This window comes from Podarcis gaigeae (assembly GCF_964106915.1).
Source record: "Podarcis gaigeae genome assembly, chromosome: 15".
Lineage (NCBI taxonomy): Eukaryota > Metazoa > Chordata > Lepidosauria > Squamata > Lacertidae > Podarcis > Podarcis gaigeae.
In genome coordinates, this window is record NC_139692.1 from 41,499,447 (window position 1) to 41,526,435 (window position 26,989).

At 44.9% G+C, this 26,989-nt stretch overlaps 2 protein-coding genes across 9 annotated transcripts; one reads left to right on the forward strand and one right to left on the reverse strand.

The window, feature by feature from the left end:
* Nucleotides 1-1,929: 1,929 nt before the first annotated feature.
* On the reverse strand, nt 1,930-16,037 carry PRR11 (proline rich 11). 6 transcript variants are annotated; one of them, XM_083715253.1, is made up of 10 exons: nt 15,787-16,037; nt 13,491-13,686; nt 12,507-12,642; nt 11,075-11,197; nt 9,155-9,388; nt 8,479-8,577; nt 6,356-6,468; nt 6,188-6,247; nt 5,645-5,741; nt 1,930-4,383 (listed from the first exon to the last, which is right to left on the reverse strand). In XM_083715253.1, the coding sequence occupies exons 2-10, from the start codon at nt 13,598-13,600 to the stop codon at nt 4,315-4,317; spliced, it is 1,041 nt and encodes a 346-aa protein (XP_083571379.1). In that variant the 5' UTR covers nt 13,601-13,686; nt 15,787-16,037; the 3' UTR covers nt 1,930-4,314. The 6 variants fall into 6 exon arrangements, with proteins under 6 accessions (XP_083571379.1, XP_083571382.1, XP_083571380.1 ...); XM_083715256.1 differs by having other exon boundaries at nt 9,170-9,388; nt 15,787-16,036; XM_083715254.1 differs by lacking the exon at nt 15,787-16,037 and adding an exon at nt 14,930-15,150.
* SKA2 (spindle and kinetochore associated complex subunit 2) lies at nt 15,456-26,741 on the forward strand. Of its 3 annotated transcripts, XM_083715325.1 has the most exons (6): nt 15,456-15,587; nt 17,946-18,022; nt 22,434-22,523; nt 23,621-23,797; nt 24,937-25,023; nt 25,988-26,741. In XM_083715325.1, exons 3-6 carry the CDS (start codon nt 22,473-22,475, stop codon nt 26,015-26,017), a joined length of 345 nt encoding a protein of 114 aa, XP_083571451.1. In that variant the 5' UTR covers nt 15,456-15,587; nt 17,946-18,022; nt 22,434-22,472; the 3' UTR covers nt 26,018-26,741. The 3 variants fall into 3 exon arrangements, with proteins under 3 accessions (XP_083571451.1, XP_083571449.1, XP_083571450.1); XM_083715323.1 differs by lacking the exon at nt 17,946-18,022 and having other exon boundaries at nt 15,459-15,587; XM_083715324.1 differs by lacking the exons at nt 15,456-15,587; nt 17,946-18,022 and adding an exon at nt 19,478-21,692.
* Nucleotides 26,742-26,989: the final 248 nt, after the last annotated feature.

The following is a 26,989-nucleotide window of genomic DNA, read 5'->3' on the forward strand; positions in this document are numbered from 1 at the left end:
ACCACATAACACCGGTTCTGAGAGATCTGCATTGGCTCCCAGTACGTTTCCGAGCACGATTCAAAGTGTTGGTGCTGACCTTTAAAGCCCTAAACGGCCTCGGTCCTGTATACCTGAAGGAGCGTCTCCACCCCCATCGTTCAGCCCGGACACTGAGATCCAGCGTCGAGGGCCTTCTGGCGGTTCCCTCATTGCAAGAAGTGAGGCTACAGGGAACCAGACAGAGGGCCTTCTCGGTAGTGGCGCCCGCCCTGTGGAACGCCCTCCCATCAGATGTCAAAGAGATAAAGAATTACCTGACGTTCAGAAGACATCTTAAGGCAGCCCTGTTCAGGGAAGTTTTTAATATGTAATGCTGTACTGTTTTTAACACTGATTGGGAGCCGCCCAGAGTGGTTGGGGAAACTCAGCCAGATGGGCGGGGTATAAATAATAAATTATTATTATTATTATTATTATTATTATTAGTTGCCTCCTGCTGACTCTGTAACCACACAAGATGTAACTGTCTGTACTTTTGAATAAATAAGGTATACTATTCATTGTATCGAATTCATAGCTGTCAAGTGTCCCTTATTTGAAGGGACAGTCCCTTATTCCAGCGCCATGTCCCGCTGCTGTCCCTTATTGATGGATGTCCCTTAAATTATGTCCCTTAAATTTCAAAGGAAGCAGCTCCTCTCCCTCCTTCCCTGCCGGCCAGGAAGGAGGGAGGTTCCAACTGTGTTGCTTGGCTTTGTTGCTCACCCAATAAGAAGTCTAAGAACGACTGGGGGTGGAGCTTGCATGCCTTATGTGTGGCTAGTTAATGCAAGCTGAGGAGGTTTTTGAATGCTGGACGCCATTTTGTTGCACGTGCTGCTGCAAACTTTGCAGTGCAAAGCCAGGCCGGGGAGACATCTTAAGTTGAGGCTGCATAGGCCTTGTGGTACATGTGATTCAGATTCTATTCAGTTGAACCTCTGGTTACAAAGTTGGTTGGACAGTGTTCTCGAAGCTACCCAGCCTGAGTTTGACCAGACTGCAGGAGGACAGGAAGACTGGAGTGCCTGGAACAGGTGAGGCTGCAGGCCCCTTATTTTGGCTGATGGTCCCTTATTTTCAAGGCTGCTGGTCCCTTATTTTCAAATCTGTAAGTTGACAGCTATGATCGAATTGTAGATTTCAACGGAAGTCTCATAAAGTTTACTGCAATCACTACTATGCTATAAGATCCACTATCCTGTAATATTACATATGAGCCTGTTCTACTGATGAAGCCTAGGATGGCGAAACAAGGCTAATATTCCGGAAATCCTTGTCTTAGACTCTGTGAAAGGATTCTGTGGAACTGAAACAACCCTTCATGTGGATTATTGGACTCTTTGAACAGACAGGTGGAATAGATACTTTTACATGTATGGACCTTATACATGAACTGACTAGAGAATGAACTGATCCACTGGGTCATCTGCTTTATTCATTGAACTTTATGAGACTTCCATTGAAATCTACAATACAATGAATAGTATACCTTATTTATTCAAAAGTACAGCCGGTTACGTCTTGTGTGTTTATTATGTTTCACGTAACCATAGGTTTGTTGTTGTTGTCCTGCTGACTCTGACCACACATTAGTCGGCCAACTCAGCATCCTCTTCACTGACTGGCAGCAGCTCTCCAGGTTTGAGACTAAAATTCCTCTCCCCCCCCCCCATCTATCTGGAGATGCTGGGGACTGAACATGGGACCTTCTGCATTGCAAAGCTGATTGCTTTACCACCGAGCTACAGCCATTTCTTGAAGCATACATCAACCATGTAATTGGACTACCAAGTGTTGTTGGCTACCACTTAATACATTTCTGATGAGACCCATCACCTTGAACAATCATAAAACAGTTTTCCAAAGAGAACATGAATGAGGAGCAAAACAAGAAAGCCAGCAGACTGCCATATTCTTTTTTTATTGAACTGATTTTAGTCTGCGCTGCTTTACAATATTTAGTTTCAAGTTGCTCCAAAATGTGCCACAGGTAGCTACAGAAGCTATTTGTCTTTGAAATGTGCAGGAGGTAGGCAGCAAAGCGATTGAATTGACACACGCAACAAACAGCAATAAAATGAGTAATGGGTAAGAAACGGATGCAGAAACACAGTGTAAACTTGTAAATAATTGTAACTAGGTGAGCTGGGTTACAGCTGTATAATGCAGCATGCATATGTAGACATGTACATTTAGGAAAACTTTAGCCTACTGGCCACCTCTACCTTAGCATTAAAGGTTCAATCTTTTTTTTCTGGAATGCTCCATGTTTCAGATGGACAGTCTGAAGGGTGTCTGTTTCCTCTGCAGCAAAGCTGGGGAGCCTATGGTCCTCCAGGTGTCACTAGACTCCCTTCATCCACAGGCAGCTTAACCAATGGTCTGGAATGATGGGTGTTGTAGTCCAAGACTGTCTAACAGGACCACAGGGTCCAGATCCTTGTTCTACAAAGCTTCACACACATACACCCCAATTTATTTTAAAGCTTCTCCCTGGGAACTTTTGTGAGGATGCTCTTAAGAGGCCCCTGTCCTTGCACAGATGAACAATCTCCAATATTCCAAGCTACACAAGAATGTGTCATAGGCATATCAGGAGAAAACTGGCGTCACTTGTGCGCATATGCTCACAATATCCCTTCAAAACACTAAGGCCACATTCTACACCATACATGTAAAACACATTGCTTCTCACAAATAATCTTGGGAACTGTACTACTGGGAACAATAGCTCTGTGGGGGTAAACTACAGTTCCCAGAATTCTTTGTGTTTTTTGGGTGGGGAGCACCTGTGATTTACATGTATAGTGTGCATCTAACCCAACTGCATCTAAAGGAGAAATAAACGTTAACAAGAGTTATGTGCCCAAGAGTTGGTTACCACAGTGTCTGAATTGAAAGGATTGCTATCTAACTTAAGGCATTTCCTTCCATTGCACCGCCAAGGCAATTTGATGCTGGCGCCCTTTTGAGCTGCTCATAGGCTTGGTGCAAAAGCAGCATGTCAACAGCCTTGGGAAACTAATGAGCTGAAGCTTCTTTTCCGGGTCCTGCAAATTTACTTTGCCTTTTAATGCACTTGCAAGCAGACTCGAGGCAAACAATAAATTCTTCAGATTGCCGATACAGCTTTTTAGCTGAGCTGCTGTGGCTTTTTCACCAGCTTTCCTCTGTTTGATGAATCTCCAGTTAAACAAGTTTCTGGAGTTCTTAAAAACCCAGTCTGACCGAAGAGAGCAGGACTGATGAGACGCCTGTACCCCCGCAGACAAGCAGCTTTCACAGCATCATCAGCACTTTGAAAACAATAGCTGTCATCTTCAACCAGAACCTAGTCTCCATCTTACAGATACAATCTGTACATAATGGCACACTCTGTAAATAGCTTTAGGTGCTACTCACATTGTTTAAGGAGTGATTGAAGGACCAGCCGATGATTCCAACCTCTTCCCTCATGGCAGAACCCCATTGCCTCTCAGCAGACCAACAGGGTGTCAGGAACGACTCAACATGCATCAGGATCTCAAAGCAGAAGCAAAAACCTCATTTGAGGTTTGCTGAACATACAGCCTCTTCCAGTACAAAGGCATGTTAGACTTCCTCTGCAATTCACTTTTCCCCCTCAGAGAAAGGGGCATTTTCCCTTATTGAGGAAAACATATACTTCCTCCTCTAAGAGAAGGTAAAAAGGGTCATTATGGAGAAAACATACACATATTCATGTGTACACAGACACTTTAGATGAAATTTCCAAGATTGGCTGCCACACTTTTGAGTTTAAAGAACTTGGGAGTTAAAATGTTTCTCTCCCCAAATCTTTTTTAAAATAGTAAATACTTTAAAATATATATATAAATGTTTCAGGTAAGTTACAAATAAAACAAGGTTAGGAATACCCAATTCCCCATGCAGGTATTTTATATCCTAAAGGTGCTTTATAGTGATAACCTCATATTTGCCAGTATGGTGTTAAGCAAGGAGGGATGCTCTCTGGATGCTGCTGGGAATTGTAGTTCAACAAATCTAGAGAGCCACAACTTCTCTATCTCTGCCATAAAGGAATAAAAATCAGCATGTAGGCTGGCGGGAAAAATACTTGTATTGTCTCTCCTTTGTGTGTTTCACCTGGGGATGGTGAGCTCTGCTCTAAAGGACGATGAAGATCATCCTTTCTTCTCCCCTCCCTGCTCTCAGTGTATTTTATTGAAAAATAAATTCCTTCCACATTAGTAGTGCCCATCAGCAGAGGCCAGAAAACCAGCACGGGGAACTGCAGGTAGGCAGGAGATGCTAACTTTGCTCCTCAAAGCTGCTTCCTTTAGGCAACAGGGATGGAGAAGGACTCTTTGGGTGAGCCAACTGTCAAGAAAAGAGAAAGAGAGGTTTCAACTTTTCCTTCTGGCTGCAACTTCAGTTTTTGCGCCGTTCTGCCCATGCTTCTTAAAGCCACTTCCTCACCTCACCCCCTCCCTCAAGTTCTTTTGTACAGATGCAGAATGCATGTTAATCGTAGCAACACCTCTTGCTTGGGCTAGGGGAGGGGTGAGAGTGTCCACAGGCAACCCCGCATTTACACGCGTTCAATATTTGAGCGTGCATTATGCCGAACCCAGAAGTGACCTGAAAACGTCACAAAAAGGAGCGGAACGGGAAGGGGTGTGGTGGGGGGAAGCGCTACTTGCAGGCTTTTTCAATGCCGTTTCAAATACCGTATTTTTCGCTCTATAAGATGCACCCGACCATAAGACTCACCTAGTTTTTAGAGGAGGAAAACAAGAAGAGCCAGCAGACACGCTCGCTTGGCGCGGCTCTTTAAAGATAGAGCGGCTCTTGCTGGCTTTTCAGGGAGGTGGGAGAAGGGACAGATGGGCTGCCCTCTGTCCCTTCTCCCATCTCCCTGAAAAGCCAGAGCAAGCTGCGCAGCTATCGCTGAAGCCAGCAGAGCAAGAGCGATAGCTGTGCAGCGGCTCTTACTCTGCTGGTTTCCCAGCGAAGTGGGATGAGGAACGGAAGGGAGCCCTTACGGAGCCCCTTCCTTTCCTCCTCCCGCTTTGCTGAAGTGGCGCTGAACCCAGCAGAACAAGAGGGAAAGCTGTGCAGCGCCTCTTGGTCTGCTGGCTTCTCAGCGAAGCTCTGCTGGCTTCTGTGATAGCTGCGCAGCCTGCTTTCGCTCCATAAGACGCACACACATTTCCCCTTACTTTTTAGGAGGAAAAAAAGTGCATCTTATGGAGCGAAAAATACGGTATTCACTTAAACATGGGGTGCCTCCGAACATAACCCCTGCGCAAATGGGGGTTGCCTATGTGTGTGTGTGTGTATACACACAAGCATACAGACACACACATATACAGATGTGCAAAAAGCCTCTGTCTTTTGCAGTTGGAATGTAGACTAGTGTACAAAAGTACAAGTCACACCTCCATTGCTCCTCCCAATTTTGCCCCTAGCCCCACCCATCCCAGCACATGGCCTGCGGAAGGTTTCCCCTGCAAGGGCAATGTGGCCCTTGTGGGGACGAGGTTCCCCACCCCTGACTTGGGAAGATGGGAGTATGCGTTCGAAGCACCCTTTCAACACTTGCTTTGCCAAGCCAACAGAGACCCCTAGAGAGCCTTGCCTGAAACTTGCGCCGCAGAGCCTGGGTCATGATGGGTGTCAGTCCTGTGCCAGTCTCCAAGTTCTCTTTGTTGCTTAATGGGGTTCCGCCTGGGCTCCTGGGGCGGGGGAAGGGGGAAAAAAGAGTACACAGTCTATGCTGGGAGCCATCAACTTGTGTTTTGGTTAACTGGATTCATGTTTCGCTTCTCAGAGCAACATATCCCAAAGCAACTTACAGGAATAATAAAACGCTTTCATAAAAATATTCAAGACACAGAGGGAAAGCCTCCATTTATTGGTTCTGCCCAAATGCCTGAGGAAAGAAATAGTGCCTTTGCCTGGTGCTGATGTGATGTGATGACAAGGTTGGCAACAGGTGGGTCTCCCTGGGGAGGCCATGCTACAAAATGGGGGCTCCCACAGAGAAGGCCCCGTTCTCTCATTGTCCTCACCCCGGAACTCCCTCAAATGACGACCATAGGGTCTGGGCAGGGTCATACAGTGAGCTAAAAGGAAAAAAAGGGGGGAGAATGACCCCCCACTTCCCTATATAGATGGTTACCTCTCAATAGCGACTTTTCTCAAGTGTTTCCGGAAATCTAAGCTGCTTCTGCTAGGAGTGCTGGAGGGGGAAAAGAAGAGCAAACAGGAAAATTAAAATACAGATTTCCTAAGTGGACCAACGTTAACGCTGCGCATAAAATCTGTAGAAAGGTCAGAGGTGCCTTACATCAAGTGACTGGTAACCCGAGCTTGTGGTCCTGGGGCTTTGGATTTCAGATTGATGCTTTGCAAGTCAGAGAGGGTAATTAATGCCTTGCGCCTCTCAAATGGCGATCTCCTCTGAAGAAAAGAAAGACTTGTTACTGCACCATACCTTTTGAAAGAAGCTTCAACACAGGGGCTTTGAGAGGAATTTTATCAGGGGGAAAGTTTTTCTTGGGCCCTTTCCCTTCTCCATTATTCTTGTTTTTATCCTCTAAATTGGTGCCGCGGAGATCCCTCTGCTTTAAATAAACCCTACCAATACCTTTCCCCAACCCCCATTCCCTTGAAGTTCGAACATAACCTTAAATAGCTTAAATTGCAGGTGACTTGAGGACAGTAGGAAGCTAACTGCTTGTTGAAGTCTGGGGATGTTATTTTATTTTATTCCTTTTTTTAAAAAAAACAATTTTTATTAAGTTTCCCATTTTAACAATCCAATCAAATCACATTGAATGTTCCAAATTATACAAATACATATCAAATAGTCCAAATATTCTGCCTAAATTATAAATTTTTTATTGGGACTTCCCATGCTTCAAGTTTTTATTTTATTTCTTACTTGCCATTCAAAAGAATTTATTCCCCTACCTGGACAGGGATAGCCAAACCTCTGTTCTTCATGCTATGGTAACCTCTAGGTTAGATTACTGCAATGTATTATACGTGGAGCTGCCTTTGAAGGCTGTCCAGAAACTGCAGTTGAGGCCAAATTCAGGGGTCTGACGTTGACTAGGGCAAGGCAGTCTGAGGATGAAACGCCAGCCCTGGCCCAATTGCATCAGCTCCCAATTAGTTTTCGGGCTCAATTGAAAGTGGTGTTTTGTGTGTTTTTGTATTTTCAAAGCTTTATTTTTGTTTTAACTTAAGTATCGTAAAGAATCATACAAGCTGCTACATTTTTGGTTACAGCCAAAGAACAAATGACATTAAATATGTATGTCTTTTTACAATTCATATAAATAATCAAAATGGTTTTATGTGACTACAAAGATAGCTTTCGTAACTCATAGAAATGACTCAAAAGTGCACAAACATAATTAAGTTATTGCTGAAAATCTAAAATCAAATCTATTTTGTCTGGTCTAACCCACTATCATATTGTTTTTTATTACACTCTCCCAAGATAAACTGGATCTTTGAATTTTTTAAAATTTTGTTTTAAATGTTCTGCAAATACTTTTGAAACTTATTTCATAATAGAAAATCAATGAATTCGGAAAAAGAAATTACACAAATGCATAAAGGTAAAGGAACCCCTGACGGTTAGGTCCAGTCATAGCCGACTCTGGGGTTGCGGTGCTCATCTTGCTTTATTGGCCGAGGGAGCCGGCGTACAGCTTCCGGGTCATGTGGCCAGCATGACTAAGCCGCTTCTGGCAAACCAGAGCAGCGCACGGAAACGCCGTTTACCTTCCCGCCGGAGCAGTACCTATTTATCTACTTGCACTTTGACGTGCTTTTGAACTGCTTGGTTGGCAGGAGCAGGGACCGAGCAACGGGAGCTCACCCCGCTGCAGGGATTCGAGCTGCCGACCTTCTGATCGGCACGCCCTAGGCTCTGTGGTTTAACCCACAGCGTCACCCCAAATGCATAGCTAACTAGAAAAACCTGATTCAAACTCTTAGATTCATAAAACAACAAACAACCATACAATAAACCTTCCTTTTGAGTTCAAAGAATTCCCTTTGTTACTAATCAAATGGCTGGTTTTGACCTGTAAAGCCTTATGCAGCTCAGTTCCCCAATACACCAAGGGCCACTTCTCCCCGTATGAATCAACCTAGACACTGATTTGTTTAGTTTTGGCCAATATTATATTCCCTTCCGCTTAGCCCAATTTCACTCAGGTCCCATTCATTATGCTATTAATCAGTGTTTGAAAGTGGACTGTTTTCTGCCGATATTTCTGTTTGTTACTGGCACCATCACAACACGACACCTGTCCAGGTTACCGTAGCCTAGGAGTCCTTCACAATACCATTTTGATACAGTGGCCGATCATCAGACAGCAGGGCCCAAACAGCTCAGCTCAGAGCATTTAACACAAAATGTGAAGCACATTTAATACGCCTTTCCAAATTTACCTTGTCTATCCCCATGCCGCTTTGGGCCTTCTTTAGTTTTACATTTAGGAGGTCCTGGAGGGTTATCTGCATGGGTACATCCTTTTTTAAGGAGGCTGCCTGGATCAAAGAAGGAAATGGACAGAAAAGAGGTTCAGAACCCACAGCTCTCTCACTGACCAACAAAGTCTCTGACTCAATATCCTTCAGCTCCTCCTGAAATCCTACAGCAATTAAATTTCTACCCCACTCTTCTGTCTAAAGGGGCTCAGGGTGGGGAGCAGTGAAATGCTACATAAAAATAAAATAAAATACTTACATAGTTAGATATCTGTACTGCAGTATTCATTAAAAAAATAAACCAAGCTGTCTACAGCAATCGTACGTAAAATAAAATTAAAAACGATGTAAAAACTGAGAATCGGAGATCAGCTAACTACTGTATTGCGATTAACGTATGTTCTTAATTGTCTGCATAAGCTTGGAAGCATTTACCTTTGCTCACCTCTAGCTCCGCCTACCATTGGCAAGTGGCCCCTGGGAGGCTGCCCAGGCAGGAATGCGGCCCCCAGGCTGTAAATGGGTTTCCCATCCCTTGATTGCTCCCACCAACCCATATGCTTCTAGCAGGCTAGAAACTGAAATGGACAAGAGGAAAAACCTGACCCCAATTAGAGGAGTTAAGTGGAACTCTCACTGCCATACACATTACCGGCGTCTTAATGCCACCAGCTCTTCTGAGACGGAGAGGTGCAGGTAGAGGCTGGGGCGGAGGGGGTGGAGGAGGGGGTGGGGGTGGTGGGGGAGCCAAGGGCTGTGGAGGCAAAGATGCTGGAAGGCCCAGCTGCGCATGCGCGGGAAAAGCTGGCTCCGGATTCTCCAACTGCATCTGGCAAGGCGGCTTTTCCGAGAAAGGCGCAACAGTTCCATTCTGTTGAAAGAGGGAGAAATCAGCAAGGGGGATTCAATTCAGCACATAGAGAAATCTGAAGTCTCATCAGCTGGAAATGTTAATCCAAAACCTTGTGTAAAGCCACAGAGACTTATGAACTACCCAACTTAAGATGAACTTATAATGTCTGGTTTCAGTGGATCTTTCAAATGCTTAACTCAGTCTTTTGTTTTCTTTAACTTTTAGGTGAGTTCATGAAGATACCAGCAAAGGGTAAGTTCGGTGTTGTTCACAATACTGAGAGATGCTAGTGAAGTTGCAGGTGGATGTTAATGAAGTTGTAGACAATGTGCCAGTGTTTTGCACATGTTTCGCCCTGGCATTGAAACCAGACATTATAAGTGTTATGTACTGAAGTTCTCACCCTGGGCCAGCAGGGGGATACTGTAGATAGTTTTCACTCAGGTCCACATATGCAAATAAGGAATTGAAAGTGACATTCAGTGATTGGATAGTTACAGAAAGTTGTTACTGTTACATTGTAGTGGAGTCTATATAAGCAGGCTGGCTGAACCCTTCAGTTCAGTTCAGGCCTGTGAATAAACAAGAGCTGTCTGAAGAATCGCTGTATCGTCTGATATGTTCACCCACAACTTAACAATAAGTTCATCTTAGGTTGGGTAGTTCATAAGTCTCTGTGGCTTTACACAAGGTTTTGTATTTTGCTCAGAAGATTGATAAAGAATGTATAATTATTTTGGCAATTATTGTTTCTATATTAGTCACCAACGTGTTGCATGAGTCGTACTACACACTTTGCATTTTTCTAGCAGGAAATGCTAATCCGGCAGTAAGGCACCAGAGCGGGCAGGTTGTCAACTCAATTATGGGATGCAAGCTCTTATGCATCAACTTTTCATTTTGAAAGTTTACTAAACCACATTAGCATGCGCACACCCAACACCCCCCCAAACTCCCAGTTACAACATATGTTTCCTCTTATTTATTTCATAAAACGTCTATGCCACATGATTGTGAAAAAACAACAACAAAAAGATAACATTAAAGCAGTTTCTATTACACAATAGAATTTCGGATACTTATATTTTAATGTTAGTATAACATGTCTGAATATTAAGCGGTATATATAAATAACTAAAATAGCTGGGTTTTATACCCGCAAGCTACTTGGAAGCCTATTATGGAATTAAGCAGTACTGTACATAGATTAATGTTAAAGTAATTATTATCTACATTCTACAAACCACAACAAATTGGACTCATCCACAGCTACAGTGGTACCTCAGGTTACATACGCTTCAGGTTACAGACTCCGCTAACCCAGAAATATTGCTTCAGGTTAAGAACTTTGCTTCAGGATGAGAACAGAAATCGTGCAGCAGCGGCACAGCGGCAGCAGGAGGCCCCATTAGCTAAAGTGGTGCTTCAGGTTAAGAACAGTTTCAGGTTAAGAACGGACCTCCGGAACAAATTAAGTACTTAACCCGAGGTACCACTGTATTTGCCTGCAGCAAAGAAATAACATTTAAGACGAAGTTCCCATCCCTCCACACAGGTAAAAGTCTTGCCAATGGTTTGGGCATCCAGGATCCTGTTTCCAGAGTAGGAATGTCAGGAAGCAAATCAACTCATTACAATAATAACAGAAGCTGGCCGGAGGTGGCAGATTGGATTGCTACAAACTTTGTAAAAAGTACGACTTACCTTGACCAGCAACTGTAGGCTGGCAAATTCAGTTTCCAGCTTTTCTACCCGTTCCCGGAGCGCAGCCAACTCCTGCAGACACGTGTTTGATGGAGATACAATTTTTTTGACGGCTTGAAAGAACTGGGAGAGCAGAAAAGAAGCAAGAGAAACTGATTTTCTACAGAGCTAGGCATAAGCCCGATGTATATGCACACTTGGCAGCAGAAAAACAGCTGACACTCCGGGCCAACGCAGTGGGGGGAGAGGACACAGGAGGGCCACTTTCCTTGGGTCCCACGTTCAAAAGGGGGCTCAGATTTAGTTTTTTCACATTTAACTTTTGGGGGCAAGTTGTTTCGATGTGTACCCAACTCAAATGCGACTCTCAGCTTAGTGCTGCAAATTTGAGCAGGTAAGAGACATGATTTGATGAGACATCGTTTTTCTTAAGCTATACAGAGTTTAAAATGTTCATTAACATGAATAAAAATATATCCGTTCCAATAGTGGGTCGTTATTTTTTTCATTTTGGCTGGGGGTGGGCCTCAAAAGCAGGAAATGGGCCTTTGACTGCCAACATCCTAGCGGTTGCTTGAAATGAAAAGCCATTTCCAAAGAGAAAAAGGGAGCCTAAAATTCTTGCTACAATCAATCATCACACTGGATTTTAAAACCTGTGACCAGGATCCCAGGAAAGAAAGGGTGACAGGTGAAGTGAACTCCAGAGCCCACTCAGACAACTTAAGAAGACACCTCCTTGATCGATCAAGATGTTTGTCTGGTCCAACAGCCCCACACCTGATGTCCTGTCAACAGCGGTCTTACCCCAGTCCTTGCTGGAAGTGTTGAGGATCAAAAGTGGGAGGCGTCGTTTGCAAACCGATGCTCTCCCACTAAGCTGCAGTCCCTGTGTCTAAGTTTGTTACTGTAGATTCTGAATGGCAATGAGGAGTCATCCTTTATAGTGCTGCTTTTCAGGATCCCTTGAGCTGGTGGCGTCAGAGATTGAACCCAGTACTTTTACTCATGTGAAGCCTGGGATCCACCAGCGAGCATGGGGTGGCTCAGCCCCTCCTAGGCTGAACACCCTCCTCCCAAAACATCCACATTAAATTGGATGCCAAGACCAGACACTCTTGCTCTCTTCCATTCTGCACTGAGTAGGGGTTCAAAGAATGTCTCTTTGCGAGCCAGTGCAATGGGGGCTGATGGAGGTAAAGTCCCCCACATTGATAGGTGGGGCATCCTTGCACAATTATTGCCTTTGTCACTTTTTCTGTTCTTTTAGATGTGGCAGCCATTCTATCTCATGCTACACCTCCATTTCGTTACGGTCACTCATCATACACTCTCTTAATTCCACATGTGCCCTCCAGCTCAAACAGACAAAGCTGGTGCCGCTACAGTTTTCAGTATTCTAAATAAGAAGATCACATGAACAAAAACTTACCCGCCCAACACTTTTCTGGCACCACCTGTACAGACACAACCCTGCGGTCTGTAAAGACTTCACTAATGCAATGCTCAGAAATGTCAAGGGCCATGAGTAAAGAGGTTTGCTCCAGCTGCAGGGTGAAACCGGAAGCCTACCAAAGATAAACACCAAATCAAAATTTTTAAAAGGTGACTTTCATGGATGGTTCCTATTGTCTTTGGCACAGAAAACCTCCTCATTCCCATAGGCTTCCATTACTAGAACAAGCAGTGCATGAGCATTACAATGGTATTGTTATAGATTTGAGAGCGGGGAAAATTAATTAATTAATACATGGTAGGATTTTCATTATTTGGGATATGAAGGGGAAATACAAGCTGCAGATGAATTCCTGTGCAAGCCTATGCAAAATGACCTGGCCGAGAAACAATATAGGGCCATTGGCAATGCAAGATAACTGTCCTCCCCTCTTGCCCCGAGGAGTGAACAGAGAAGGGGGTTTGGTAGGTTGCCAGGGTAACTGGGTGTGAGGTGACAGGGAAAAAAATATTGAGCAAGGGTTGCTGAGGAGAAGAAGAAGAAGATGATGGAAGGCGGACTGGGATCCATCTTGGGCAGGCTGGCTGCAGGGCTGACTGGGAGAGATGGCTTGGACTCCAGGGCTGCACTGCTGTGGGGTACAAGCCCCTCTTGAAATGGCTATGCTGTAAGATCTGGACTCCCTCCATGCAGACTGAAGGTGTAAATAGGTGAATAAACCATATTTCTTAAAGCTACTACAGTCTCCACACACCCTGGGTGAGTTCCTGGAACCCCATGGACTTTTGCCACCACTTGGCAGAGAGAGGGGGTGGCACCTAACTTTCGCCACAATTTTATATGCCTTCTTGCTACATAAATGGTCTCGGTCACTTTCAATGGTTTGAAAACAAGGCAACTGTGATGACTAGTCATAGAAAGAACACTGAACAGAAAAATTAAAAGATCGGAGGTGCTTACTTTGGAGGAAGAGAACTTGAACACTGAGGCTGAACGATAACTTCCTTCCTGTTTGCCAAACGTTTTGCTCTGGTTCTCAGTTTTCGACGCCGTTGACTGTCCTTGCCCATTTTCTCTAACTTAAACTTCAGGCTAAATCATATCCCTGAAGCTTTGTTTGAAGGGGACAAATGAATAACAGGAATCCTGCCATACCCTTTAAAAAAAAAACAGCTTTTTAAAAAAGACCAAGCGTAGATTTTAAATATGTAGGTGTTGCCAGCTGGAACATCATGCCCAAGAAGCACCCATACAAACACCCACCCACCCACCACAGATGTAAATATTGCCATTGTCCAAGTGTTGAGTTTTCAGGGATTCAGCACGCTGAAACAGATTTTGATTTCCTTTGGAATATGGTCACTGGAGGCGTTCTGACCTCTTGCAATATCTGCATTAATTTTACACACCCTGTGGAAAAGATGAAGCAAGCCAAGCAGGCAAGGCGGCCAAAATCACATCCTGCTCCAGTTGACCTATCCTCTCCACACCCACAGGGCCAACTTTATGTTGTATTTCATCTGAGTGAGTATCTTAAAACTGTAAACTGTCTTGGGCATATTGCAGAAAGGCAACATATAAATTAAGCACAGTAAACAAGCATAAATAAAGAAAAGCGATGATAAACCTAGACAGCATCTTAAAAAGCAGAGACATCACCTTGCCAACAGAGGCCCGTATAGTTAAAGCTTTGGTTTTCCCAGTAGGGATGTATGGAAGTGAGAGCTGGACCATAAAGAAGGTGGATCGCCGAAGAATGGATGCTTTTGAATTCTGGTGCTAGAGGAGACTCTTGAGAGTCCCATGGACTGCAAGAAGATCAAATCTCTCCATTCTGAAGGAAATCAGCCCTGAGTGCTCACTGGAAGGACAGATCCTGAAGCTGAGGCTCCAATACTTTGGCCACCTCATGAGAAGAGAAGACTCCCTGGAAAAGACCCTGATGTTGGGAAAGATGAAGGGGACGACAGAGGACGAGATGGTGGGACAGTGTTCTCGAAGCGACCAGCATGAGTTTGACCAAACTGGGGGAGGCAGTGGAAGACAGGAGTGCCTGGCGTGCTCTGGTCCATGGAGTCACAAAGAGTCGGACGCGACTAAACGACTAAACAACAACAACAAACAAGCAGAAGCTCAGCTGAAATATGGGGTCCTCCCCACTCTTGTTGAGGCTGCGGGCGCATATGGAAATCTAAGAAATTCTCCCAGGGGGCACAGAAGCACCCATTTTACAGGGAAAAAAATGGCAATGTTCCATACCCATCCTTAGCAGACGGGAAACACACCTGACTCCCCACCCAATAAAGCCAGAAAGAAGCAGGTGGTTCCCGCAAAGCAGAATACTTACGAGCGCTCTCATTCCATCTCCTAATTCTTCATATCTTAATCAAAACCCCTACCTTAAAAAACCAAAACTCCGCCCTTCTTGACACATGCCAACATTTCCTTGCCACGCCCAACATTTCAAACTGATAGCAGCCTGCGCCACAGCCAATCACAGTTCCCCGTGCTGCAGCCAGTGTTCTATTGAGACAAAAACCCTATTGGCATCCTGCATCCCACGATTGGTTGCAGATCCAGCCAATCAAGAAACAACAGCCAACCAGATTAAAGGTCTGGAAAAAAGGGGCCAATAAGAGAAAGGGAGAAGGGAGGGACGAGAAAAGGGTGGCCAAAGTGTCAACCCGCCTTAGAAAAAAAATGGGACCAATGAAGCACCGGGTGTTGAGCCTTTCGACCAATGGAGTCTCTCGGTCCAGCCCAGTTATCGCCCCCTACAGTTTTCTCTTAACAAACCAATCAGAGCCGCCATAGTCTCGAGCCTATCCAATAGGAGCCGCTGTCTCATGCGGCGGGGCTGTACGCTTTGTTCTCCAATAGGCGCGGGGTTGTGTTTGAGAGGAGCCAATGAAACAGAGGACGTGGTGACAGCTGCCCAATCAGAGGCGCCGTCCCTTCCTCTTATAACGAAAGGGAGGGGAGCGGGGTGGAATACCACCGCCTGAGGAATGTCAACTATTCAACATGGAGACGGCGGTTACTACGCTCGAGACCATGGTGAGTCCCGGGGCTGCCGTCGCGACGACTCTGGCTGCGGTTTTCTTGAGGGAAGGGGCCGACCGTTGAAAATGTGGGACCAACGAATGGGAGAAAGAAAGAAAAAAAAAACCGGGAGGGGGAAGGAACAGTTGAGGAAGGGAGAAATGTGAGGGGATATTCCCATCCCCCCCCCGCCGTTTTGGACCCAACCACACACCGCGGAGAGGCTTCGGAGAAGATTCCGTTAGGCGAATCCACTATCTTCTGAGGGGAGGACAAAAAGGGGCGTGCTGGTTTTGGTCCATTTCTCTTTGGAGGCTCGCTGTTGGGGGCGTGGCTCGTCTGTGTGGGCGTGGCCCTCCGGCCTAACCCATTCTCTGAAAAGCCTGCTATTTACGGGGCGTGGCCAGACTTTCGAGGGGGCGTGGCCCGTCGGATTGGTCCATTTCCCCACCCATCATTCATCAAAGGTCCTTTTTCTTAGAGACAAGGTGGAACAAGATAAGGCTGTGTAGAAGGGTGCGTGTCCCCCTTCCATGGGAGGGAAAATAAAGTTCAAGATGGTGCCACTACTAAGCAACAACTCTAATTGCCAAAATATTTTTTATGTCCATTTGAACCAATAATTCACATAACATTATCTATGTCCACTTGAACCTGGGTTTCGCTTTTATATTACCAATATATGACTTGATTTCTTTATAAACTGACATGCATGTACATAGATCCACCAGCTGTGGGGTGTAGCAGTTGCCAATAATAAACATATGCAAAGCGGTAGTTATTTATTTAAGCAGAATTTGTATGATATAGCACCATCTAGGCGAACTTGAACTTTGGTTTCTATTTTATATTATTAATATATAATGTTTGGGCTCAAGTAACATTTGACCTGTAGCTGTTGCAATTTTCTTCGTCCCAGGAATGGCAGCTGATCTGACAGAGTCTACAGCTTGCTTTGTGTCAGTCCTCCAAGCAAGGGGCCTGACAGTGGTCAGAAATCCATCCTTTAGGAGGAAGCTGCAAGAAATGTAGCACACTCCAGCTTAGCTTGCACGCTGTTGGGAGAAAGGCCTCCAATTGTGTATCTTGTCTTCCCTGCCAAGGGTCTTAAAGAGAACAAACAACATGTGAAATACAGGTGCAATAAGGTAAAGGTAAAGGTACCCCTGCCCATACGGGCCAGTCTTGCCAGACTCTGGGGTTGTGCGCCCATCTCACTCAAGAGGCCAGGGGCCAGCGCTGTCCGAAGACACTTCCGGGTCACGTGGCCAGCGTGACATTGCTGCTCTGGTGAGCCAGAGCTGCACACGGAAACGCCGTTTACCTTCCCGCTAGAAAGCGGTCCCTATTTATCTACTTGCACCCGAGGGTGCTTTCGAACTGCTAGGTTGGCAGGCGCTGGGACCGAGCAACGGGAGCGCACCCCGCCGCGGGGATTCGAACCGCCGACCTTTCGATCGGCAAGCCCTAGGCGCTGAGGCTTTTACCCACAGCGCCACCCGCGTCCCACAGGTGCAATACATGGTCATAATTCAGACTCATCTTTCAAAATTTCTCAGAGGGCACTCCCAGATCTGGAGTATGAGACCATATCACTGTCCTCTTCCAGAGAGGGGTTCAAAGAATCCTCTCTCCATTTCTGGTGGATATGAGAGAGGGGACAGTGAGACTTCAGACCCATGATCCTGAGTCAAGGGTTGAAGGAGGTCAGCGGGCTGGATGAGAACACTCCTTGTTCCTTTCTTTGATAGTTGGCATATTTCTTGGAGGTGGAAGCTGACAAGAACACCAAACCCCTCTAAAGATGGATTTGTGTGGATATACGCACACACACATATTTAAATGAAAATACTGAAAGTAACTTTTGTTCCCAAGGAGAAACAGACACCCCCAAAGATCTGGCTTGCTTTTTTCTTTATTTAAACCAAAAGTGATGGTGCATTTCAAAGAGTAAGTTCTTGTTGCTGAAATGTTTTGTAAGCTTTTCTTTTCTTTTTTTGCAAGCCATTTCCATTTTCAGGATCTATTCTTTCTTTTGGAACCAAAAAAAACCCTTCTGAGCCTGTTCGATTCTGCTTCCTTGTGGATGGCGAGAGGTGTCTGTCCACTGCCCTTTTTATGTTGTACTACTAGTGAACGTGCACAAAAAGCAGTGCAATGTTAAAAGGGCATTGGCCAGCGATGCTCAGTCAGCTAAAGTGACAACTTGAAGGGAAGTATGCAGTCTTTTGTATGTCTGTGTGTCTGTCTGAAACAGGGGTGGGGGACTCCTCTATATAGCTGGAATTTTAAAATTGGTGTACTGGTATGTGCACCCAGCTATAACATGTGCATAAATAACAGCCTTATGCAGTTACTAGCTTTCCACTGTAGTTCTTCAATGGTGCATCAGCACCCAGTCAGAAAAGAGCCAAATTATTTCTTCCTTGATCTAGACCACTCAAAATGAGGTGAGATCAAACTAACATTGACTGTGGATGAGTTGCAAACAGCCTGCTGGAAAGAGTTATGTGTGTGTCAGGAGTTATGATTTAGTTTGGAGGCTTCCCCAGCCCTTTTTAAAAGGAGGAGCTGTTGTGTACCTTTATCTTATTGTGAAGTTCATTTATAAATTCAAAGTTCAGTAGCCTATTCATTGTTCTGAAGGCTTCTTGCAATGTGTCTCGTGCAGAACATCTCTCCAAAGCACCTTGCTGCTGACAAGGGCTCTGACTTCATTGCACTACTGTACTTCCCAATGAGCAGTGCAATAGTATTGTCAAAGCACTTGTGGGCAGGACCCTCAGCAGTGGCCTTGTGGCTTCTCTCTGTTTCTTCAAAGCCCACGTAAGTGAATTGTGCAGAGGGGGCTGGAAAGATTTTGTGTTTGCTTTTATGACTGTACAGCAGGCCTGCAAACATTACCTGGAGATTTAGTGAACAAAGGCTCAGGCTAGCAAGTTGATTTGCTGGAGGGCTGCTTTGAGAAGGCAATGGAGGAATGATCAACCACCACCAAAATGGGGTGTTGTCCAGTAACCATAAATTCTGCTTATTCACACCTTGGTTAGGTTGGGTTGGTGGGATTTCTTTTAGTCCGGTGTGTTTTGCCAGTCACTTGATAGGGAAGGAGACACAGTTCACTAGTAGAGCATCTGCTTTGCATGCAGAAGGTCCCAGGTTCAATCCCTGCCACCGCTAGGTAGGGGTGGGAGAGAATCCTGACCGAAGTCCTTGAGAGGTGCTGCCAGTCAGTGTAGACAATACTGAGCCAAATGGATCAACAGTCTGACGGTATAAGGAAGCTTCCTGTGTTCCTATTACCTCCTTAAAACTGACTCTCTGGCTAATTGATGGAGCTGTGGGTTAAGGATACAACTATCTTTGAGAGTTTTAAAAAAGTCTATATTGATTCTGGCATGTTGCCGTAATAGAAGATATAGAAGAATATTGGATGGCCTTTAATTTCCTTTTAATTAGGAGTGGCATCTTTTGATAGTTGAAACTGCAGCTTTTGCTTGTTAAATTGCTAGTTTCCTTGCACGTCTTTCAGCATCTCAAAGCTGGAGCTGCTGGCAAGATGCACATTTTATTTAAAGATTTTTATTTTTTTTAATGACCTATCATTTTTCCTCTTTAATTTGTTGACAGCCCTGGTAACTAGGTATCACTTTGTGAGGTCAGCCTGCCTGTTGCATGATACAACAAGCTTGTGATCGCTGAGAAATGGCACTAGTTTTATTTATTTTGCTGCTGGAAAGAGGCTTCTTTTCTCTTATTATGTGTAGCTTGCTGGAAATTTGAAATGGACCGCTAGTTTTCTGATAGAACAGCTCCCAGCATGACCATGTAATTCCTTTCAATGGAATTGAAATCTGGAAATCTGGGTACATAGCAGGGCATGCTTACAATTTTCAGAGGCAACCTTTTGGGCATCAGGCATATCCAAGCTTTAACGTTGTGAGTTCCTTGCCTGCAATCCCTAATTGGATAGGTGGCAGGAAAACAGAAAGCCAAGTACTTCTTTACACATGGAATTCACTTCTATAAGAAGTTGTGATGGCCACTGACTTGGAGGGCTTTAAAAGAGGATTAGACAAGTTCATGGAAGATAAAGCTATCACTGGCTACTAGCCAGGATGGCTATGTTTACTGCCAGTGGCAATATGCCTCTGAGTACCAGTTGCTGGGAATCACAAGCAGAGACAGCGCTCTTTGCACTCTGGTCCTGTTTTCAGGATTCCCACTTAGGGCCTCTGGTTGGCCACCATGAGAACAGAATGCAGGATGGGCCACAGGTCCGATCCAACAGCCTGTCTCTTTTTGCATTCTTTTACAACCTGTTGCATGTGCTTTGTATTTTGGGTTCTTGTGATCACAATAACGGTTTTGATCAGCTAAAAAAGACCCTCCGGAATGGGGGTGGGGGAGGCAAAGTCAGGCATGATTTCCTCAAGTTAAATTGTAGTTCTTGCAATGGCCAGCAAAGGCAAGAGGTGCCTGGTGGGGCTAGTTTTGCAGCAGAGCTGCCTGGGAATGGGGCTTCTGCTCCCCATCTCCTCCATTAAGGCAGCCTGCTGGAGTGAGTGGGCTGCTTCCAGGTGACAGCTGAGGGCAGTGGAGGGGGACCCCAGTGGAGATGGCTTTTCCAAGGGATCTGATGCCCTATAACTGCATAGTCTCCTTTGAGGGTGAATGCATGGTGTGCTGCCCTCTTGTGCCCAAAGTCAGGAAACACAGGTCTTTGTCTGTTAGACACCCCTCCTCCAGCCTTCTGTCCTGCAGGGAGGTTTGTTCTTTTGGTTTAATTCTTTTTTCTTTTAGCATGTTAAAATACGTAGGCACCTGTTGGCCTCTAAGTAGGAAGCCTTTAATTACTAGCTAGGCCCAACTTTTAATATGGAGGCCAATCCGTATGGCAAGATAACATTTCCAAGATCTGGATGGCTAAATCTGGCAAATAATAAAGTCCCTTCCCAAAGCGATGTTTTCCTCTGAAGACATTCCTTGGGCTGTTTCTCTGAACTGGGTGTGCAGCTGCGATTCCCATAAGTCTTTAATAGCTCCTTTAAGGAACTGATTACCGTTAATTAAGTGATGCCCCTGTCATCCCACTGTCTTACTCAGTTCCCTGGTGGCTCAGTAATCATGAATAGAGGGGAATGGTAACATTGTAAGCTTGATTATCTCTTCATCAGCCTTGTTTATCAAATGCCTGGCAAGAGGAGCTATCAAGAGGATGAGTTTTGTAGGGTAATTATGTGGGAGAGAGACTACATAACCCAGATTTGGCAGCCCATAAGCAGATCTCACTTTGTGTACAGAGCTCATGCTAGTACAGTGGTACCTTGGTAGTTGAACGGCTTGGCTTCCAAACAAATTGACTCCCAAAGGCCGCAAACCCGGAAGTGAGTGTTTCAGTTTGCGAACGTTTTTCGGAAGCCAAATGTCCGACGCAGTTTCTGCTTGAGTTCAGGAAGCTCCTGTAGTCAATCGGAAGCTGCGCCTTGGTTTTCAAACCATTTTGGGAGTCAGAAATGGATTAAATTTGAGAACCAAGGTACCATTGCATATTATACCTTGCATGTGGTTTGTATGAGAACTCCTTTTGGCCCAGTGAATGAAATGATCACACTTTGTTCTATCAAACTCCTTCTCAAAAAAGAGAGGGTCAGTGTGGTGGCCCAGGACATCAGCATTCATATCCCTGCTCAGCCATGAAACACTGGGTGACCTTGGGGCAGTTACAGTCTCTCAACCTACTCTACCTCACAGGGTTGTTGTGGGGGGGGGGCAGTGGGAAAGAAGAGAACCATGTATGCCACCTTGAGCTCCTTGGAGGAAAGGTGGGGTAGAAATGTGAGAATAAAAACTTGCCTCTTTGTATACCTTCAGGGCAGCTAAGAACACTGAAAATTATCTTCCGTTGAGTCGGTCCATTACTCCATCCCATCATTTGCATGCTGCCTTTTCACAGTTAAGCCAAGCTCAAGCTGGCTTACAGCACCTAGTCTTGTATTTTTTGTGCCAGGGAAGGTGGCCCTGTGCTGGATCGAGGGGAAGGTGTCATAGGTGCCATTTATTCCCTTCTGACATAGAGATGGAAATGGTTGGATGAAGGAGAACTACCTGCCTTTGAAGGTGATTCTTTGCAATGTAGGAAGTCCAGAATGTGACTTGTGAAGAAACCCAAGGGCAAGGTCTCTTTCCTGGGCAATAGGCCAGTTCTTGAACACAATTAAACTAAACCTTTTTCAGATAAAAGAGTGGACTCAACCTCCAGTTTCAATTCAGGGTGAGGGGAAATGTGCCTCTGCTGTCAAAGTTTTGAAAACACAAAACAGGAACTATCGAAGCCTATGTGTTGTATCCAGTGTAGTGCTATTGGCAGTGTGCTTGTTCCACTGGTGAAATTTTGTGTGCAATTGCTTCATCTATCACTGCCTTGGTGGATCGGGAGGAAGAGGCAGCCCGCCTGCCTGCTGGGGCAAAGGGAAAGGCAGACAAATGCATGAGGCTTTGCCTGGCTGTGGATGCTGCCTGATGCTCCTGCCAGACCCAGTGCTTGACAACATCAGACAGCCCTGCTCCACAAAGCATGGATTGCACCCCACACCTTGTGGAATGGTGAGCGGTGCCAAGGCTGCCTGATACTGCTGCTGCTGAGCCCTGGGAGTAGAGGGCATCCCTCGGCCAGGTTTCAACATCGGGATGTATCGGCAGATACATTGTGAAGTTGAAAAGCTGACATTGCCCAGCCCTAGGGCACCTTTCTCTATCTTCTCTCCACATCCCCTGCGCTTATGTGTGTACTGGAACAGTAGGGGTGTTTGGTTTCCAATTTATATAACAGAATTGTGATTGACCATTTGGGTGTTTTAGTTCCAGAAAGCCGAATCCGACCTGAATTACATTCAGGCAATGTTGGAGTTTGAAATGGTGAAAGGGCATGCTGATGGACTGTCTAAAGAGGTACTGAATCTTTTAATGTAGGTTGTAAACCACTGAGTCCCCAGCCCCTTATAAAGCTATAGAAATGAAATGAATAATAATAATAATAATAATAACAACAACAATAACAACAACAACAACAACTTAGCTTAAGGCTGCGCTCCTTTGTCCACTTACCTGGGAGTAAGCTCCACTGAACCATGTGGGGTTACTTCTGAGTAGCCCTATCTAGGATTGTGCTGAAAGTAGTGGTGTGAGTTTTCTGGAAAATGTTGGAATTCACTTTCCATATGCAAATTAGCCGGATTTACATAGGGAAATTTGCATCAGAAAAATTTCTGGTGTCCTAGAGCACCTTTAATTGACTTGGTGCTCTCCAGATGTCATTGGACTGAAACTCCCATCAACCCACAGCCATCATGGCTAATGGCTAGGAATGATGGGTGATGCGGTCCCACAACATCCCTGGGGGCGCCATGTTGGTTGCCACTGCCCCAGAGAGTAATCTAATTCAGCTTGTTTATTTTATTTGTATTCAGTAAACAAGGCTTTTTTTAAAAGTATCCCGTGTTAATTTTATGTCCACAAACATTTTAATTTATGGTAGTGGACAGTGGAATTAAACATGGCTTAAATATTACACAGCGGTGCTCATAGGGATGTACATGCTTTAATTTGCTGAAATTTATGGGTGGTGGTGGGGAAATCACAGATGTCTGAATCAGGCGCTCTAATTAATTTAATTTTAGCAATCCATGGTATACTGACTCACATACTTGCCAAGGAGAATTACCTGAAAAACATCACCATGTCTGTGCTGCACTGTGCAAGTTCTCTGGTCACATCCACACCATATGCTTCCAGCCCATGGCTTTCCCCAGGAATCGTGGAGACTTTAGTTTAAGGGTGCTGTGAATGGTAGCTCTGTGGGTAGAAACTATGGTTCCCATGATTCTTTAAGTGTATGGTGTGGCTGTGACTTTTAACCCTCCAGTTAGCTGAATCTGATTGGGTAGCCCTCCCATTTGTGTTGTGTTTTGAGGGTCCTTTCTCTCTCCCCTCCCCCCCAGTTTCTGCTTCTCCTCCAACTGTGTGCCTCTTCCTTGCTTTGGCAACAGGAGAATCCTCTGGTTGTCATACAGCAGCTGTCACTGGTGAAGTCTCGCTACAAAATGTTGTGTGAGCAGCTGGAAAGGATTTCTACCGAGCGGCGGGAGTCCATGCGGTCGATCCGTGCTACTCTGGCCAAAACAATGAAGCTGGTTCAGGAAATACAGCACCACACTGGAATGGAGGTAGGGCTCTTGAGTTGCCTGGCTTGAGGGACGTGTGTGTGCACGTGTATAGATATAGGGAGAGACAGAGAGTATTGGACTTTCCTCCATCAGCATATAGGAACGCCAGGAAAGAAGACAAGTTGCCTGAAGTGTGCATCTGCGAGTAATTGGTCTGAAATGTACACCTGCTGGTATTCAGCTCCTGCTTTTGAGCTTCCCACTGGGGCATCTGGTTAGCCACTGTGAGAACAGGATCCTGGACTAAATGGGCCACTGGCCTGATCCAGCAAGGCTCATTGAGCATATTCTGGGTTTCAGTTTGACTCAGTTGGTCCTTGGCATTTCCCATCACAAGCTATGTGAGCTCCAGGATCAGTCGCACGGCATATCTTAGAACAAGATCTGGAAGATTTCAGAGTTGTAGGATCCATTATGCAACATTCCTGGGATCCACTGGCTGGAGTCAGAGGGTTGGGGGCTGTGGAGCCTGTTGCAAAGTGTTGGCTAGGGGGCAGAGCCCATATTCTATCTCTCTTCGTGAGACATATCCTGGGACAAGGGTAGCTGATGCATTGGACCACAACTCCCATTCTCCCTGGCCCTTAGCTGTGCTGTGGATGATGGTAGTTGGAGTCCCTATGGCTTCTGGAGGGCAACGGGTTGGCTTACCCTGCATAATAGTAGTAGTAGTAATTTTATTATTTATACCCTGCCCATCTGGCTGGGTTGCCCCAGCCTTGGAATATCCTACATATTTCTAAATTACTAAAACCTACAGATTTTAAATCTCTACAAACTGGGGGTTTTAAAAACCACCCAGCATAACTTCTCAAAGATCTGGCAAAGGCAACCAACGAATTTCACAAGTGAGGAACATCTGAAGTTGACATAGAAGCTATTAGCATAAGGCCTGCCATGGCACATATATATTTGTTTCCTTCATATTTGATTGGAAGTTGGAACCCTCTGCCAATCTAGTTTGATGATCTAAAATATGGCTAGGAATGTGAACAAATGACCTTTAACAAAAGAAATTACAAAACATTACAGCGGGTCTGGGTTAGAGACAAGATTTGATGAGGTTCTTGAGGACAATATTTATTTTATTGCAGAATGTAAACAGCCCTGCTTAAGATGTTCCTCTTTCTTGTCCCCAGATCTCACCTCTATCTGAAGAAGAAGAACTTGCAATGCAGCACTTAATGTACCAGACTCTTCAAGTATCAGATGCCCCAGAAAAACAGGTAATTCTGAACCCTGGGGATCTTGTCTGTGTTTTTACTGAGTAGCTCCAGACAGGGTTCGAAATTAGCGGGTGCCAGTTGCATTTTGCAACTTGCAACTGGCCCTTTGCGACTTGATGGCGATGTCCAGGTGCCACTTTTGGTGCCCAGCATCTCCACCTGCCTGGCCGGGTGATTCAGGGGGTCTGGTCTCCAGGGTAGCACGGCAGCAAAAGGCAAGTCTTTTGCTATCAATCTACCCTGCCAAACAGCTGATTTATCCAACAGTGCAGCAGCAAAAGTCACGTCTTTGTTTTTTGCTGCTGTTACGTCTTCTGCTGCTGCGCTGCCCAGGAGACCCTGATTCACCCGGCAGCAAAAAAATAAATAAAAACACGCCACGGTGGCGGAAAAGTGGCTTATGTTCCTTTCCTACTCCACAATTTAACAAGTAATAATAGAAACAAGGCAATACCTCCTCTCCCACCTTTTTGCCTGTAGAAATCGTTACTTGACCACTTGCTCAAATTTGAGAAGCGCTAAAGAATGGGCTCACACTTTCTGCTCCCTTTAAATATTTTCACAGATATGCTTTGAAACCTAACTACAAAATATATTTTGGGCTCTTGCTTGGGTGGAATAAGACTTCCACAATCATTCCTGAAGTACTGAGGCATTGAAAGTTCCATCTGCATCTTTATTATCTGTAGTGGCAGGTCTCCTGTGTATGAGCACCAGTTTAATCTTGCTCTTGTCTAGTTGGCATGGGTGTGTGAATTCAGATAGGCGGTGATATGTGATACTTCTGCAAAAGTTAACACAATTCATAAGAAATATGGCAGCAAAATATGGCAGTCTGTGATTGTTGACTTCTGTAGTTTAGAGCAATGTCTTACAAATGAAAAGTAGTTCCTTCCCCCCCCCTTCCCCTTTGAGGACAGAATATGATTTGTCTTTTAAAAAATGCTGTTCTTCTTTTCTACAGAATTGTCCCAAAGAGCATGAAACTCACTGATCCCAGACAAAAATTCCAAACATAGCTTGTATGTGAGGGCACTCATCAGAGTTGGAAGTTGAAAACTGAGGCTACACTTTAAATGTCTAGATTGCTTGTGTTTTCTTTTTAATATTGGTACCCAAGTTTCCTGTACATACTTCCTAAATTGAACATTTTCTGGTGGTGATGTTGTTGTTGGTGTTGTGATGGGGTTGATATTGTAACGTTCAAAGGTGCTTTCAACCAGAGCTTGTGGTCCTCTGGATGCTACTGGACTATAACTCCAATCATCCCTCACCACTGGCCATGCTGGCTGCCGGGAGTTGGAGTCCTATAACATCTGGCAAACATCCTGTTGGCTAGTCTTGCTCTGGGTTAATTCAGTCTGCTGCTTACACTATACAATGAATGGAAGCTGTTTTTGATACATTGTACAGTACCTTTCTCCTTAATGTGGATCTACTTGTATATTCAAAGCTTCCTCAAACTTGGCCCTCCAGATGTTTTGTTTGAGACTACAGTTCCCATCATCCCTGACCACTGGTCCTGCTAGCTAGGGATCATGGGAGTTGTAGGCAAAAAACATCTGGAGGGCCAAGTTTGAGGAAGCCTGATTCAAAGCCATAGCTGTACCTTTGAAACAGTAGCCAATTGATACATTGTGCTTAAAGTTTTATTGTGGTTTTTTTTTTTTTAAAAAACATACTTAGAAACAATAAAGATAAATGTATGACAACACAAAGAGTTGGCTTCCTTTTTACATCTTGTGGTTTATTCACCTTTTTTTCCTAGTGTGTCTTTCACCTTCAGTTAACTCCAGAACTATTGTGCCTTTGGCTAATCTGATTTGTGGCTAGAATAAGCCAAATCTTAATCTTCAGTTAGTAAACCTGGAGTGACAGCTCGGGACATAACTTCTCTCTCTCTCTCCCCCCTCTGTCTCTTTCTCTCTCTGTGTCTGTAAAATTCTTGAGTAGCTTCCTGCAGTTA

Bases quoted from the DNA above. Each gene is read 5' to 3' on its own strand.
- SKA2 (XM_083715323.1), top strand. From the start codon at position 15,555: ATGGAGACGGCGGTTACTACGCTCGAGACCATG. The intron at 23,798-24,936 runs GTAGGGCTCTTG...TCTTGTCCCCAG, and splicing joins AGCACCACACTGGAATGGAG to ATCTCACCTCTATCTGAAGA. The intron at 25,024-25,987 runs GTAATTCTGAAC...TCTTTTCTACAG, and splicing joins CAGATGCCCCAGAAAAACAG to AATTGTCCCAAAGAGCATGA.
- PRR11 (XM_083715253.1), bottom strand. From the start codon at position 13,600: ATGGGCAAGGACAGTCAACGGCGTCGAAAACTGAGAACCAGAGCAAAA. The intron at 11,198-12,506 runs GTAAGTTTTTGT...CTGCTCTCCCAG, and splicing joins GCCAGAAAAGTGTTGGGCGG to TTCTTTCAAGCCGTCAAAAA. The intron at 6,248-6,355 runs GTAAGGCACCTC...TTCCCCCTCCAG, and splicing joins CGGGTTACCAGTCACTTGAT to CACTCCTAGCAGAAGCAGCT.